This window comes from Eurytemora carolleeae, unplaced genomic scaffold (genome assembly GCF_000591075.1).
Source record: "Eurytemora carolleeae unplaced genomic scaffold, Eaff_2.0 scaffold1513, whole genome shotgun sequence".
In the NCBI taxonomy this organism is placed as follows: Eukaryota; Metazoa; Arthropoda; class Copepoda; order Calanoida; family Temoridae; genus Eurytemora; species Eurytemora carolleeae.
Window position 1 is genome coordinate 34,318 of NW_019397403.1, and position 14,243 is coordinate 48,560.

At 32.6% G+C, this 14,243-nt stretch overlaps 1 protein-coding gene across 1 annotated transcript in view; it reads left to right on the forward strand.

The window, feature by feature from the left end:
- LOC111714105 (immunoglobulin superfamily DCC subclass member 3) overlaps window positions 1-12,200 on the forward strand; it is a 29,520-nt gene extending 17,320 nt beyond the window's left edge. Inside the window, exons 4-8 of the mRNA XM_023489143.1 lie at window positions 2,046-2,350; window positions 6,653-6,740; window positions 7,113-7,237; window positions 11,860-11,959; window positions 12,184-12,200. Of these exons, the coding sequence (XP_023344911.1) occupies window positions 2,046-2,350; window positions 6,653-6,740; window positions 7,113-7,237; window positions 11,860-11,959; window positions 12,184-12,200 (635 nt within the window). The remainder of the gene's footprint in view (window positions 1-2,045; window positions 2,351-6,652; window positions 6,741-7,112; window positions 7,238-11,859; window positions 11,960-12,183) is intronic.
- Window positions 12,201-14,243: the final 2,043 nt, after the last annotated feature.

The following is a 14,243-nucleotide window of genomic DNA, read 5'->3' on the forward strand; positions in this document are numbered from 1 at the left end:
GAATACCTTGACAAACATTTTATTTTTCCCCAAAAAAGGGATATCTGAAAAAATTCCTTGCATGCATGAATTTTTCTGCAAATAATATGCAACCTCAGTTAAACCTTGGAAAGCAAAGCAAGGAATAAATTTCTAATATGCAATTTTAAACACAATTTGAATTGATTTAAAAAATTCTATTTTAGATGGAATTTTATAAAAAGTAAATGAAAAATGTATCAAAGAAGAATTGCACACTGTAAAATCTAATAAATTTTGGTTTCCACCCAATACCCTTACTTTATGTTATTACTTTATATAATTGAACCAGTCTTACTCAGTTTAACTACTCTTTACTTATTCACAAAAGAATTGAGTCACAAATTCTTATTTTCTAATCCCTATTTCTTTGCAACCCATTGTTATAGACCTTTGAGCTCTGTTAGATGAAACAATCTAAGTTTGATATATCAAAAGTTTGCAATATCAGTTTGCAAAGGTTGCAAAGGGATTGGGAAATTTGAGTTTGTGGCAAAAACTCACTTTTCCTTTACCTTTCATGTGTAGATATATTTATTTTTTTCTGAATTTTTTTTTTATTTATTTATATTTGATAATAAAAGACCATTTCCAGGGTTTGCTACAACCTTTTGTTACTTTATAAATATTTGATAATCCTTCTTTTCATTTTATATCTTTTGTTGCCTTCCCTTTGATGTATATATGTATACCCATTGACTGATCTATTATCAATAGACCTACTCTAGTTCTTTGCTAACAGAAGATAAAATTATCCTTTTATAATATTTTTTGTCAAAAAACAAGCTTATTTTATTTTATTTTAAAATCTTACATCTTTTCTACACAAGTTTTTTGTCTTTACACATCCTGAAGCGAGATCCAGAAAAGAGTGGAATAGGAATCTTTAACTGTATTTGATGGTGTTACAGCATTATTACTTTTACTTGTAGCCTTAAATCCCTTTTTAAGTGAATGGGTCTGTGTACACTGCACAATAGGTTTCCCATTTCACAGTTTTCTAGTTCTCACAATCATGAAAATAAATGTTCTCACACTTGGGTTTAAATAAAAACTAGAGTTAAGAGGTCAAAAAGTTAAACCCTTAATATCGTTTTTCTGGTGGTGAGGTTAGAGAATTGTTAGTTACTGATGCTACATACACTTTGTACAGTTTCAAGTATACTGCTCACTTAACCTACTTTATGTAGAGCTATAAAGAAAAGAAGTAACATTTGTATGACAAATCAAAGGGACTGTAAAATGAAAGGGGGTAGAGGATGAAACCTGAGAATCTCAGGCGTTGAACGATACATAAAAAACATCTATCTGATGTTCCTGTCTCGAGAAATTAATATAAAACTATCACATGACGGATACTGCACTGCCATTGGCTGAAGTTATGGTGACGTAATACGAACTATACGGACTAAATGAAATAATATTATCAATTATATCTTTTAAAAATGCAAAGTAAAAATTAAAAATTATAATAGGAGCAAACCTAAGATTCTTGAAGGCTCCTGTGGGATAAAATCGTTTCAGATTGGTTTCGTATTTGCTGAATATGATCTTATATGCACCGTTCAACGCCTGAGATTCTCAGGTTTCGTCATATACCCCCTTTTGATTTTTCCTTTACAGTCCAGCTTTAAGGTCGAAACTTATGAATAAGATGTTGCTCATTTCAAATGCTCAAACTCAAAGTCCACGACAGCAATTATAAAAATTTGAAGCGATAAAGTGTTTAACTTAATTCTGTTTAATGCAGCTGCCTCACATTTTCGCGTTCTCTCATTAATAATATAAAAAATAAGTTATTAAATCCGTACGACGCGACGTACAACAAAAGAAACGGATTTATGCTCTCTCAATGGATTAACAATTCAAAAGTTTATTTAAGCTGTTAGCTGTTTATTAAACAAGATTAAAGATTTGTTTTTGCTTCTCTTGTTAGCAATGGTAGCATATTTTTAAAAACTTTAAACTTAGTTTGTCTTGAATTTTTTTCCCTTCTTTTTAGTCGTGACAAAATCCTCCGTTTTTAGATTACAACGCTGATTACATTCTCCTACCTGAACATAGGCCTACCCCCTCTACACCTTCATTCCTCCCCGCCCACTCACCAAATATATCCGTCTCTGTGGGGGAGAGGGCGGTCCTCAACTGCAGAATCAACCACGCCACGATGAACACCGTATCCTGGGTGAGGGTGGGTGAAGGTGGGGCAGGACCTGGAAAGGCTGGTGGAGCACCTGAACTACTAGCTGTGGGTCGGTTCGTTTTCAGTCCTGATGGCAGGTTGTCAGTGGCTCAGGTTCAGCATACTCAGGACTATATGCTGATCATACAGGTTAATAAACTTAATTATTTATGTATATACAGAGCGTCCCATATCATATTTTATTATCTTTAATCTTTAACGCCAAAATAAACACTTATATATTAGCCTTATTCAAATTTTCAAAATGATTCAAACTTCTTAAATTTTTTGATTAGTTCCGAAAATCGTAACTTAGATCCATTGACAATCTAATATGATGGGACACTCTGCATATCAGTAAAACACCCTTCTTCCATGGTTCATGAGCTTGGTATTACAAGTTTATTATAGACGAATTTTGGTTCCTTTCTATCCCCCTAGATTCAAAAGTTCGGAGGGAGATTTTGAAGATTAATGAGCATATAACACATGTTTCTAAGGTTTCATTTTCTAAAGATTTAAAATAATGAAACTTTATAGCAATTAGTTTTTTTTTCTAAAAGCCTAACGCAGTTAATTATACAGAGATTGAAGCGATATTTAAAAGTGGAATGCACAATTCACAACAGTACTCTTATTATTTCTTACTGTGTTGGAAGAGATAATAATTTTTCAAAACTGAAAAGTTTAAATTAATGTTAAATTCCTCCAAGAAAAAGAAAGTCATTTTACCCCCTCCCCCCCCCCCATCCAACCTGAGTGAAGAATCGCATGCATTTTAAAAAGATTAAGAATAATGAAAGTTTATGGCCATTACTTTGCTTTCTTATAAAAGCCTATATTATTATTCAAGGAATAACATTGGAAAAGTCATTATTATTAAGATAAAGAGCTTTCAATGTGAGAGCTTGAAAATAGATCATCACAATTTGGGCCAGGGGGGCGGGGGGGGGGGGAAACGGAAAACACTCTCCCCTTTTCCTTACTCTTACAGCCTTTTAAGTAAAGAATTGCACGAATGAAACTAATAGTGTCATAAAATGCCGGTTTACATTCAACACAATTTATATTCCATGCTAAAACACAGAAGAAATGCGGATACTTTTATAACGCATAATAAAACTGAGATTATTAAATAAACCATTCACTGTACATAATAGAAATGTAGTTTTCGGTTGTCTAGTACGTGTGGTCGCGATACTTTAAGGATTAACTAAAAGATTTAAACAGTAGGCTCAGTTAATTCCTTTTCTATTTATTAATATTTCTTTCTATTTGAAGAAAAAATAATTAAAATGTCCAATTTTGATTTAAAATGTTGCTTAGGGTAAATTAATATGTAGATTAATCATTCTTGTTCATCAAATCCATGTTTCCTTAATATTGCATGTTTTACTGATTCATCAATTTTCAATATTTATTGTATTTACACAATGTAAAACATAAATAAGATAAATAAATAGATAAATGGAAAAGTTTTCTTATGCTAGACAGAACTAAAAGTAAATGAATTACATTTCAACCGAGAAATTCCCTGATGAAACGAATTTTCAAAAATTAAAAGTTTTATTGTTTTTAAAAATTAAAAGTTTTACTATTTCTCATGCAGTTTTTAAGCATTTTGGACTTTGGTTGGTTACATTAAAAGGAACTGAGTAACTGCCAACGAATAAGATTCTCTAATCCATATATCTTTGCAACCGAATGATGTGAAGCTTTGATATTTTAAACTTAAATAAATTCATAATTCGACATAGATTATATAATAGTGTGTAACAAGAACTCATTTCCTTTTTATTTAAATCACTCAGACGAGAAAATTCCCGAAATAAAAAGTAGTATATTACTATCTAGTATCTATCTATTTTCATTTTCAAATTATTAGTATTTTTTGTACAAAAGCGAACTGTGAAACCGCGAATTTTTCTGTGTCTTTTTCTGTTAAGGTTAACTAACGTAAAAAAAATAAGAAAAAGCAACTCCTACGTTTTCTAATTTTTTTGTATTCCATGTTCCGTCTTAAAAAAACAAAAAATTTAAACCAATCTCCACTTAAGAGTAGGTTGAAGTTGATATTGAGTATAAAGTATACATAAATCAATTTCTGATAAAAGATTAAACAATATACTTCAACTAAACGTTAAAACGACGGAAAGCCTTTCTCAAAACTTCTTAGCTCTAACACAGAGATCTAGGAAGCTTTGACCCGGTCGACTATTAAGTGTCGCAACTTTTACCTTATTAACTCAATTGCACTTTTTGAAGCCCCATACATGCTCGTTAACGAGCTTGTTTCTCCCTCAGACATGCTCGTTAATGAGCTCGTTTCTCCCCCAGACATGCTCGTTAAAGAGCTTGTTTCTCCGCCAGAAATGCTCGTTAAAGAGCTTGTTTCTCCCCCAGACATGCTTGTTAAATTGCTTGTTTCTCCCCCAGACATGCTTGTTAAAGAGCTTGTTTCTCCCCTAGACATGCTCGTTAAAGAGCTTGTTTCTCCCCCATACATGTTCGTTAAAGAACTTGTTTCTCCCCCATACATGCTCGTTAAAGAGCTTGTTTCCTTCCCATACATGCTCGTTAACAAGCGTGTTTCTCCCCCATACATGCTCGTTAAAGAGCTTGTTTCTCCCCCATACATGCTCGTTAAAGAGCTTGTTTCTCTCCCATACATGCTCGTTAAAGAGCTTGTTTCCTTCCCATACATGCTCGTTAACAAGCGTGTTTCTCCCCCATACATGCTCATTAAAGAGCTTGTTTCTCCCCCATACATGCTCGTTAACAAGCTTGCTTCTCCTCCATACATGCTCGTTCACGAGCTTGTTTCTCCCCCATACATGCTCGTTAACGAGCTTGTTTCTCCCCCAGATATGCTCGTTAACAAGCTTGTTTCTCCCCAAACAAGCTCGTTAACGAGCTTGTTTCTCCCCCAGACATGCTCGTTAATGAGCTTGTTTCTTCCCCAGACATGCTCGTTAACGAGCTTGTTTTTCTTCCCATACATGCTCGTTAACGAGCTTGTTTCTCGCTTCAGTTTGAAAGGAATAATTGGCGAAATGCTGATAGATATTCGCGTAACAGCGTGCACATTTTTTATCCCTGTGATATTGTCTTGCTATTGGGATTTTGATCTACCGGAGGAATATTTTATAGTATTCCTATCACGTTGGGTTAAACGTCTAATATAAGTTGGATAAACTCACAATAAATTGTTTACCACCATTCCCACTTTATACATGCACTTCTAAACATGAAAATTTCAGTGTAAAGCTCATATCTGTTTTTTGAAATGAGGGTGGAAAAAAATTCCTAAAAAAGGGTAAAAAATGAATAAATTTTTTTTTTCACAGACCGGACTTTTTTCCGCCCTTTGCGGTGTGCCCTACCCTTTAAATTAAAAAAATATATATTTTTTTAACAAAAAATTCTTTAAATTACTATTTATTAGAAGTCACAAAATTTCACGGTGAAAGTGTCAAAAATGAGAGTGCTAGGACAAATAAACTATGGGGGGGGGGCGCCAAACGCCCCCCCCTCTCCCAGCCTGTTTAGGGTTAAAGCTAAGATTTAGTAAAGCAATATAACTGTGTAGGAGGATTCAATACTTAAGTTCATGACTAAGTTGTAACTTGTAAGTGGATTAACTTGAAATATCTTAAATGGATATCTATCTATCTAACTTTATCTATCTATCTATCTATCTATCTATCTATCTATCTATCTATTTTTTTGTTTTGGCTAAGTTATAACTTTTAAATGGATTACCCTCCCATATCTATCTATTTATCTAACAATCAATCTATCATTCTGATTATCTATTATAATACTTTTTATGTGGAATGCAATTTTACTTATCCCTATCCTGATCGAGCTATTTTTGTCTAATATAGATTGTGGGGGGGGGGGGTGTTTTCCACCCCCCCTTTGATTTTGCCCTTATAGTTGAGATAGAGGAGTGTTGTAAAATGACACTTTTCCAATTTTTCAAGGCCTGCTCATTAAAAAAAATTACACCTCTAAATTAAATGGTTAGGGAAGATTTTTAAAAACTTCAAAAGTCGAAAAAAATTTTAAAACTAGTCATCTTTTCTTTTGACAAATATTAACACGAGTTATCATATCCATTTTTCAAGGCTTTTTTAATATATAAGTCTTAGCTTTGTAGCTTAATTAATATATAGTTATAAACCTTTTCTGATTTTTTTTTACACCGACCCTCTTCACCCTACACTATGCATCAAAAAAAGTTTGTTATCAAATTTGTTCACAACTTTGTTGTTGAGAAAGTGAAGAAGTTTTAGCGTTCTAATGTAAGCCATTTTTAAGCTATTTAGAAGAAACCACGGGGGAGGGGGTGAAAAACAAATTTTACCGTACTCAATCGGACATGTCCCTTGGTCAATGGAGTTTCACTTTAAACTACGTCTACAGTCCCTTTAAACCCAAATATTTCAGCGTGCGACTTTACAAGACTCTGGTTGGTATGAATGTCAGCTGAATACTGATCCCCACACAAGTCATGGAGTTCATCTTAGTGTTGTTGGTAAATATTTTCTACGAATATTAACGGATTAATTTTCCTGTTTACTGATTTTTCCTGTGTCCTGATATTTTCCCGTTTCCTGATATCTTCCTGTCTCCTGATTTTTCCTGTTTTATGATATTTTCCTGTTTCTTTATATTTTCTTGTTTCCAGATATTTTCCTGTTTCTTTATATTTTCCTGTGTCCAGATATTTTCCTGTTTCTTGATATTTTCCTGTTTCTTGATATTTTCCTGTTTCCTGATTTTTCCTGTTTCATGATATTTTCCTGTTTCTTTATATTTTCCTGTTTCCAGATATTTTCCTGTTTCTTGATCTTTTCCTGTTTCCTGATATTTTCCTGTTTCCTGATATTTTCCGTTTATCCATTAGAACCGAGTAGTCTGGTTGAAGGAGAGAAGGAGGTATATGTAGATGGTGGATCCTCCCATTCAATAACATGCAGGGTACAATCTCCCTCTCCTCCTCATCATATATTCTGGTACTTTAATGGACAGGTCAGTACACAGTTCTTTACAGAGTACAAAGTACAAAGAACAGAGACAGTTCGTTACAAAGAAAAAAGTACACACGCAGTTAGCTACAGAGTACAAAGTACGCACACAGTTCGTTACAGATTGCAAAGTATAAAGTACACAGACAGCTCGTTACAGAGTACAAAGTACAAAGTACAATATAGTTCGTTACAGAGTAAAAAGTACAAATTACACACACAGTTCGTTACAGCTAGTACAAAGTATACGCAAAGTTAGGTATAGAGTACAAAGTACAAAGTGCACACAAAGTTCGTTATTGATTACAAAGTACAAAGTACACAGACAGTGCGGTACATAGTACAATGTACGAAGTACACAAACAGTTCGTTACAGAGCTCAAAGTAAAAATTACACACATACTTCGTTACTACGTACAAAGTACAAAGTACACAGACAGTTCGTAACAGAGTAAAAAGTACGAAGTACACAGACAGTTCTTTACAAAAGCACAAAGCACAAATTACGCACAAAGTTCGTTACAGAGTACAAAGTACAAAGAACACAAACAGTTTGTTACAGAGTACACACAGAGTAAAGTGAAAGTACAGACACAGTACAGTCATACTATATAGTGTACACAGTACAGTACATATAGTTCACTATAAAAAGTAAAGATGATTACACATTATAGTCCTTAATTGACAGTAAATAGTCATAAGAGTACAGTTAGAGTAAAGAGCTAAGTACATAGTACACAGATCAAGCTATTTTTCTACTATATTTTTCACTCAGCTAATGAAAAGTGAAAAATTTAGAGAGTTTGTGTTGTATAGAAATTGTATCTACTTTTACTTTTGTGTGTTTTCAAAACGTTGAAAGAATATGTTCAATTACTGGCCTACTCAATAACATAACGTGTGGTACAATATGTTTTATGATTGATTACGTACTGGTGTGAAAACATAGTTTTATGTTTAGTAATACAGTAAAAAATAGATTTTCATTTTAGAACTTTTGTAACGGTGAATAAATGAATTTGGAAAATCAAAGTGGGATGAACGTCCTGCTTTTTTTAATAACAAATAAGACTGAAAAAGATTTTCTGGAACCCTTCAAAATTATCATTCCAGGTGTTTTGATTGTTAAAGATTTACATTATAAAATAGCAACAATAACATAAAAAACAATTTTCCCATCGTTATTTTCCAGCTTTTTTTGAGCGTTTTAACTCGTAGCGATTTATCTTAGTGGTGTTACACGGGCAGCCATAGTACAATTTAATCTCCGAGCCGGTTACCTTTCCGGTCCCAGTTTGTACTGTACCTAGCCTAGCTCTATGGACAGGACTAGCCGGTGCAACAAGGTTGACGCGGTCAGACTTTATGCTTCATATAGGTTGAATTTACTTTTACTGAAGGGCCAGAGGTGTGACATTTTCTATGTACACATTTTTTAAAAACCCAACCCCGTTTATTCCTTTTTACTTGAAAGAATGGATCTATAGAAGAAGCAACTTGGCCTCTAATATTTTATGAAAAAAAAGCAAAAAAAATTTTTTTTTAATGAAATTATATATTTACATTCTTACATTAATCAATAAAAATCCAAATGAATCAAGTTTATTCTGCAAAATTACCTAGAAATGTTTAATTTCTTTTTGTTTAATTTCGTTTTTTAATTTGAGATTCTGATAATTCCTAAATATTTCCGTGCAAACCTATGTATACAATTTTGTCCATGCAACCTTCACATAGTTGGGATTTCCTTAATTCAAATCACTTTAATTTTATGGTTTAGAAAACGATTATATTATTATAACCAAAGTGACCACATTAAATTCCCGGTTTATACCAGATTATTATTATAACCCTAGTGACCAAATTATATTCCCGGTTCATACCAGATTATTATTATAATCCTAGTGACCACATTATATTCCCGGTTTATACCAGACTATTATTATTACCCTAGTGACCACGTTATATTCCCGGTTTATTCTAGACTATTATTATAACCCTAGTGACTACATTATATATTCCCGGTTTATACCAGACTATTATTATAACCCTAGTGACCACGTTATATTCCCGGTTTATATATACCAGATTATTATTATAACCCTAGTGACCACATTATATTCTCGGTTTATACCAGATTATTATTATAACCCTAGTGACACATTATATTCCCGGTTTATACCAGATTATTATTATAACCCTAGTGACCAAATTATATTCTCGGTTTATTCCAGATTATTATTATAACCCTAGTGACACATTATATTCCCGGTTTATTCCAGATTATTATTATAACCCTAGTGACCACATAATATATTCCCGGTCTATACCAGATTATTATTTTAACACCCTAGGTATAAGTATCACCAGGTAAAATACGAATTAATAATGGCTTCAATATTTATTGTTATTAATATATAGAATTATAGGAATTAAGTATACATTATGTATAAACATCTCAATCAAATAAAACTCTTTTCTTTTTAAAGTTTTCTTTTTCAATACTTCTGGACCTAAATAGTTTCTAAGAATAATTAGAAAGAACTATATTTTGTCATTTACCTACTTAGTGCTATAATTATTCACAACTTTTAGACCAGAAACTTTTACAGGAAAAAGTTTTAATCTTAAATATATTAATCGATATTTCTGCAAAAAAAGGTTATTTAAGTTTTAACCATTTGCTAATCTTTTTGTACATTAAATATTTATGGAGATGTAGAACTTTTGAACCATTTTTGATTTTTTAAAGAAAGTTTATATTCTAAGTTAATATGAACGCTAATTTTTTTTTGATTTGGGTCATTACAGCTGAAATATAATCGTGACAACCTATTCTATTAACCCGCCCTCTGAATATTAAAAATCTTTTAGTCAACTCTTCTTCCTTTATAATCCATGTCATTATGAATCCATTATATATTTATTATTATACATTCATTAGAACAAAATTCCCCCAAACTTAATTTAATAATCAAACCTAGAAATATGATGTATCACATAAGCTTTCACTAGGACTAGAGGACTGGGTGTTTTATCCTTTCACGAAATAATGTTACTCGCTTCATGTATCGTAGATCCATTAATTTATACAATATTAGACGCTTAGAAAGTTTGCTTATGTTTATTTGACTTTTATTTTAGTCTTTGCCACAAACTCTTATCTTCTAATTTTCATATATTTTTAGAACTCCATGTAGTAGAATATTTCAAGTCATGTTCAGTTAGATAATGTAATCTAAGTTTGAAATATCGAAGATTTAAACCATCAGGTTGCAGAGATATAGGAATTAGAAAATTTGAGTTAGCACCAAAGTCTCAATTTATTTTCCTAATGGATATATGCGTAGACATACGCATATTTACATATTGGTTTGAAAGTAAATTTGGAAAATGTTCTAAACAGTCCCTTGAGAGTATTGTTAATATTATTACTATTGTTAAAACAAACTATAATGATATAGCCAGTGGGGTATTAACTATATGATATTCTAGTAAATAATAATAATGTTTTCGTGTTCAAATCAATTAGAAGTGTTATAATTCCTACTGTGGGGAAATAAATCCTATTTTCTAATTTGTGAAAGAAATATGTTTAGAAATATATACCACGCTGAACCAAAGTAAACTGGGTTTAGAAATATATACCACGCTGAACCAGAGTGAACTGGGTTTAGATATATATACAACGATAAACAAGAGTAAAAAATATAAACCACGTAGAAACAGAGTAGGTTGGGTTTAGAATTTAGTATCACGCAGAACCTGACTTCATGTTCCATGTTTAGCCCCTGACTCCACGTTCTATGTTTAGCCCTTGACTTCAGGTTCTATGTTTAGCCCCTGACTCCAGGTTCTATATTTAGCCCCTGACTCCATGTTCCATGTTTAGCTTTGACTACAGGTTCTATGATTAGCTTTGACTACAGGTTCTATGTTTAGCCCCTAACTCCAAATTCTATGTTTAGCCCCCTGACTCCAGGTTTTATGTGTTAGCCCCTGACTCCAGGTTTTATGTTTAGCCCCTGACTCTAGGATCTATGTTTAGCCCCTGCAACTCTAGGTTCCATGTTTAGCCCCTAACTCAAGGTTCTATGTTTAGCCCCTGACTCTTGGATCTATGTTTAGCCCCTGCAACTCCAGGTTCCATGTTTAGCCCCTGACTCCAGGTTTTATGTTTAGCCCTTTACTCCAGGTTATAAGTTTAGCCCCTGACTCTAGGATCTATGTTTAGCGCCTGCAACTCCAGGTTCCATGTTTAGCCCCTGACTCCAGGTTCTATGTTTAGCTTTGACTCAAGGTTCTATGTTTAGCCCCTCACTCCAAATTCTATGTTCAGCCCCTGACTCCAGGTTGTATTTGTTAGCCACTGACTCCAGGTTCTATGTTTAGCCCTTAACTCTAGGATCTATGTTTAGCCCCTGCAACTCCAGGTTCCATGTTTAGCCCCTGACTCCAGGTTCTATGTTTAGCTTTGACTCCAGGTTCTATGTTTAACCCTTAACTCCAGGTTATATGGTTAGCCCCTGACTTAAGGTTCTATGTTTAGCTTTGAATTCTGGTTCTATGTTTAGCCCTTTATTCCAAATTCTATGTTTAGTCCCTGACTCCAAATTCTATGTTTAGCCCCTGACTCCTGGTTCTGATATAAGACTAGAGGATCATCTGAACCCTGGGATGAGCTGGAGCAGACTTAATATTGATCGAGTATCCACTAAACATACAGGTAATAATACAAAGCTTAGAAAAAAACTTGAAAAAACAATATTTTATTTACTGAACGAACCAATTTTCCAAAAGATTTTGAAAAAAACGATTTTTTTTACTGAACGAACGATTTGTTTACCAATATTTTGAAAGAACTATTGTTTTTTACTAAAAGCACAATTTTTTCTAAGAAACCTTTCGAAAAAACGATAGTTTTTTAACTAAACGAACTATATTTATTAGACGATTTTACTGAATAATCGTTTAGTGAGAAAACGAACGTAATAGATATAAAATTAACGATAATTTGGAGAACGAAATAAATCAAATTCTTTTTGAACGATTGAAAAAAAAACTAACGGAATGGATAAATGGATAGATGAATAGATGTTATAATGTTGATAGAAGGCTAGAAATATGGATTGTTCATGAACGATGAATGAACAAAATGAAAAAGCCGAATGCGCCCATTTTAACAATGGGGCGTTTGACAATGTTTTTTAAATAATAATTTAATTTTAAAAGCCTAAAATCCATAAAACTAAATGAAAAATAGCTTAATACAAATCAAAAATTCCTTTTTTTCAAATTAACTATTCCAAGTTATGCATTCAATTTTGTTTTAGAAAAAATAAATTATATTTCCACATTTATTTGAAACGATGACAGAATGCTTCTTTTACAGTTTTTGAGGGTTTATCTTGATAAATTAAAGGTGAAGCGGATAGGGGCTGTGTACACAATTTTACTACGACGTATTCTAATTTTATCAAAATGGGCAAGTTAGGAAGGGATTGTAAAAATCATTGTTTATTTATCTTAACCAGTTTCTGAACGGCCTTAATGCGTCGTATGCGCAAACCCTATCCATCCTATTTTATGTACATGTAAACACACGACGGACGCCGGAGCCTGACATGGGATCCATCTTTTACATAAAAAATCAATGAAATATTCTGGTCATAGGAAACTATTATGTGAATTATCAAAATGTAATGCTTTTAACCTCCTCGGATACTAAACAAACACTGATGCATCTATTCTTGTTTTGAAATTCCGCCCAGAGAGAACTGGTTGATAGATGTATACAAGGTTATAATGCAAGGAAAGTTAGATGCAGTTGCGTATACTCTGCGTACATATTGAAACCAAGGAGATATAGAATAGAAGGAGGGGGCGATAGGGTTTCATTACACTTTGCTGTGACGTTTTTGGACTGCTGAAGAACTAGTTTTTGCGTAACAAAAATAACAAAGGCAGCCGATCTAATGTAAACAAACATGAGTTAGTAAACTGTTAATCTTGTTAAAAAAGATTGAAAGTTAAGGATTTTAGTTTTATACAAATTTATATATATTTTATATATCTGTACTTTATATATAAAATATAAATGGTAAAGAAGCAGCTTTAGCAATGCATGGAAAGGAAGGGGGGCTTGTACATATAGACATTAAATATTCATCTTGATCTTGATCCTGATCTTGATCTTGATCTTGATCTTGATCTTGATCTCGATCTTGATCTTGATCTTGATCTTGATCTTGATCTTGATCTTGATCTTGATCTTGATCTTGATCTTCAGATCTTGATATTGGTACTGATCTTTATTATCATATTAATCTTTGTCCTCTGATATTCATCTTGATTTTGATCTTGATCTTGATCTTGATCTTGATGACACTAATATTGCTGTTACAGGAAACCCTCCTGCTGAGCTGCAGCCTCCTGTTACAAGTTCATCAGATCAATCAATCAATCAATCAATATATTTTCTTATTCTTCTCACAGTTTCAGGAATTCTGGTTTAAACATTATATAAAGTTTGAAATAATCATAAACCATCAACTTCATTTTTGTTGATTTAAAATTCATGTTCATTTTTGTTTTTGATGCACTCTTACAATCAAACAGATTATTTCGTCAAGATTTTAAAAATGTGTAAAGGATAAACCTTATTTCTGAAAAAAAAGTTCAAAAATGAAGAAAGAGCTGGAAACTTTTAAATTGGATTAATTAGGAGTAATTAAGTCTTATTCATCATATTGCAAATATTTGAATGTCTCATCTGAGGTTTTATTTACCTCTCATTGGTCAAAATTTTATCCATTTTTGACCAATGGGAGATTGATAAAGTTCACAGTGCAACCATAACAGAATTAATAATTTAACCGATTAAATCGATTAAAAAAAATTCATTCTAAAGTTCCCAGCTCAATTTGTATAAAAATAAATCGATTTTTTGCTGGTATCTTTGCCTAAAGACACTAAATCTTTGCCACAAACTCAATATTTTTCATTTATAT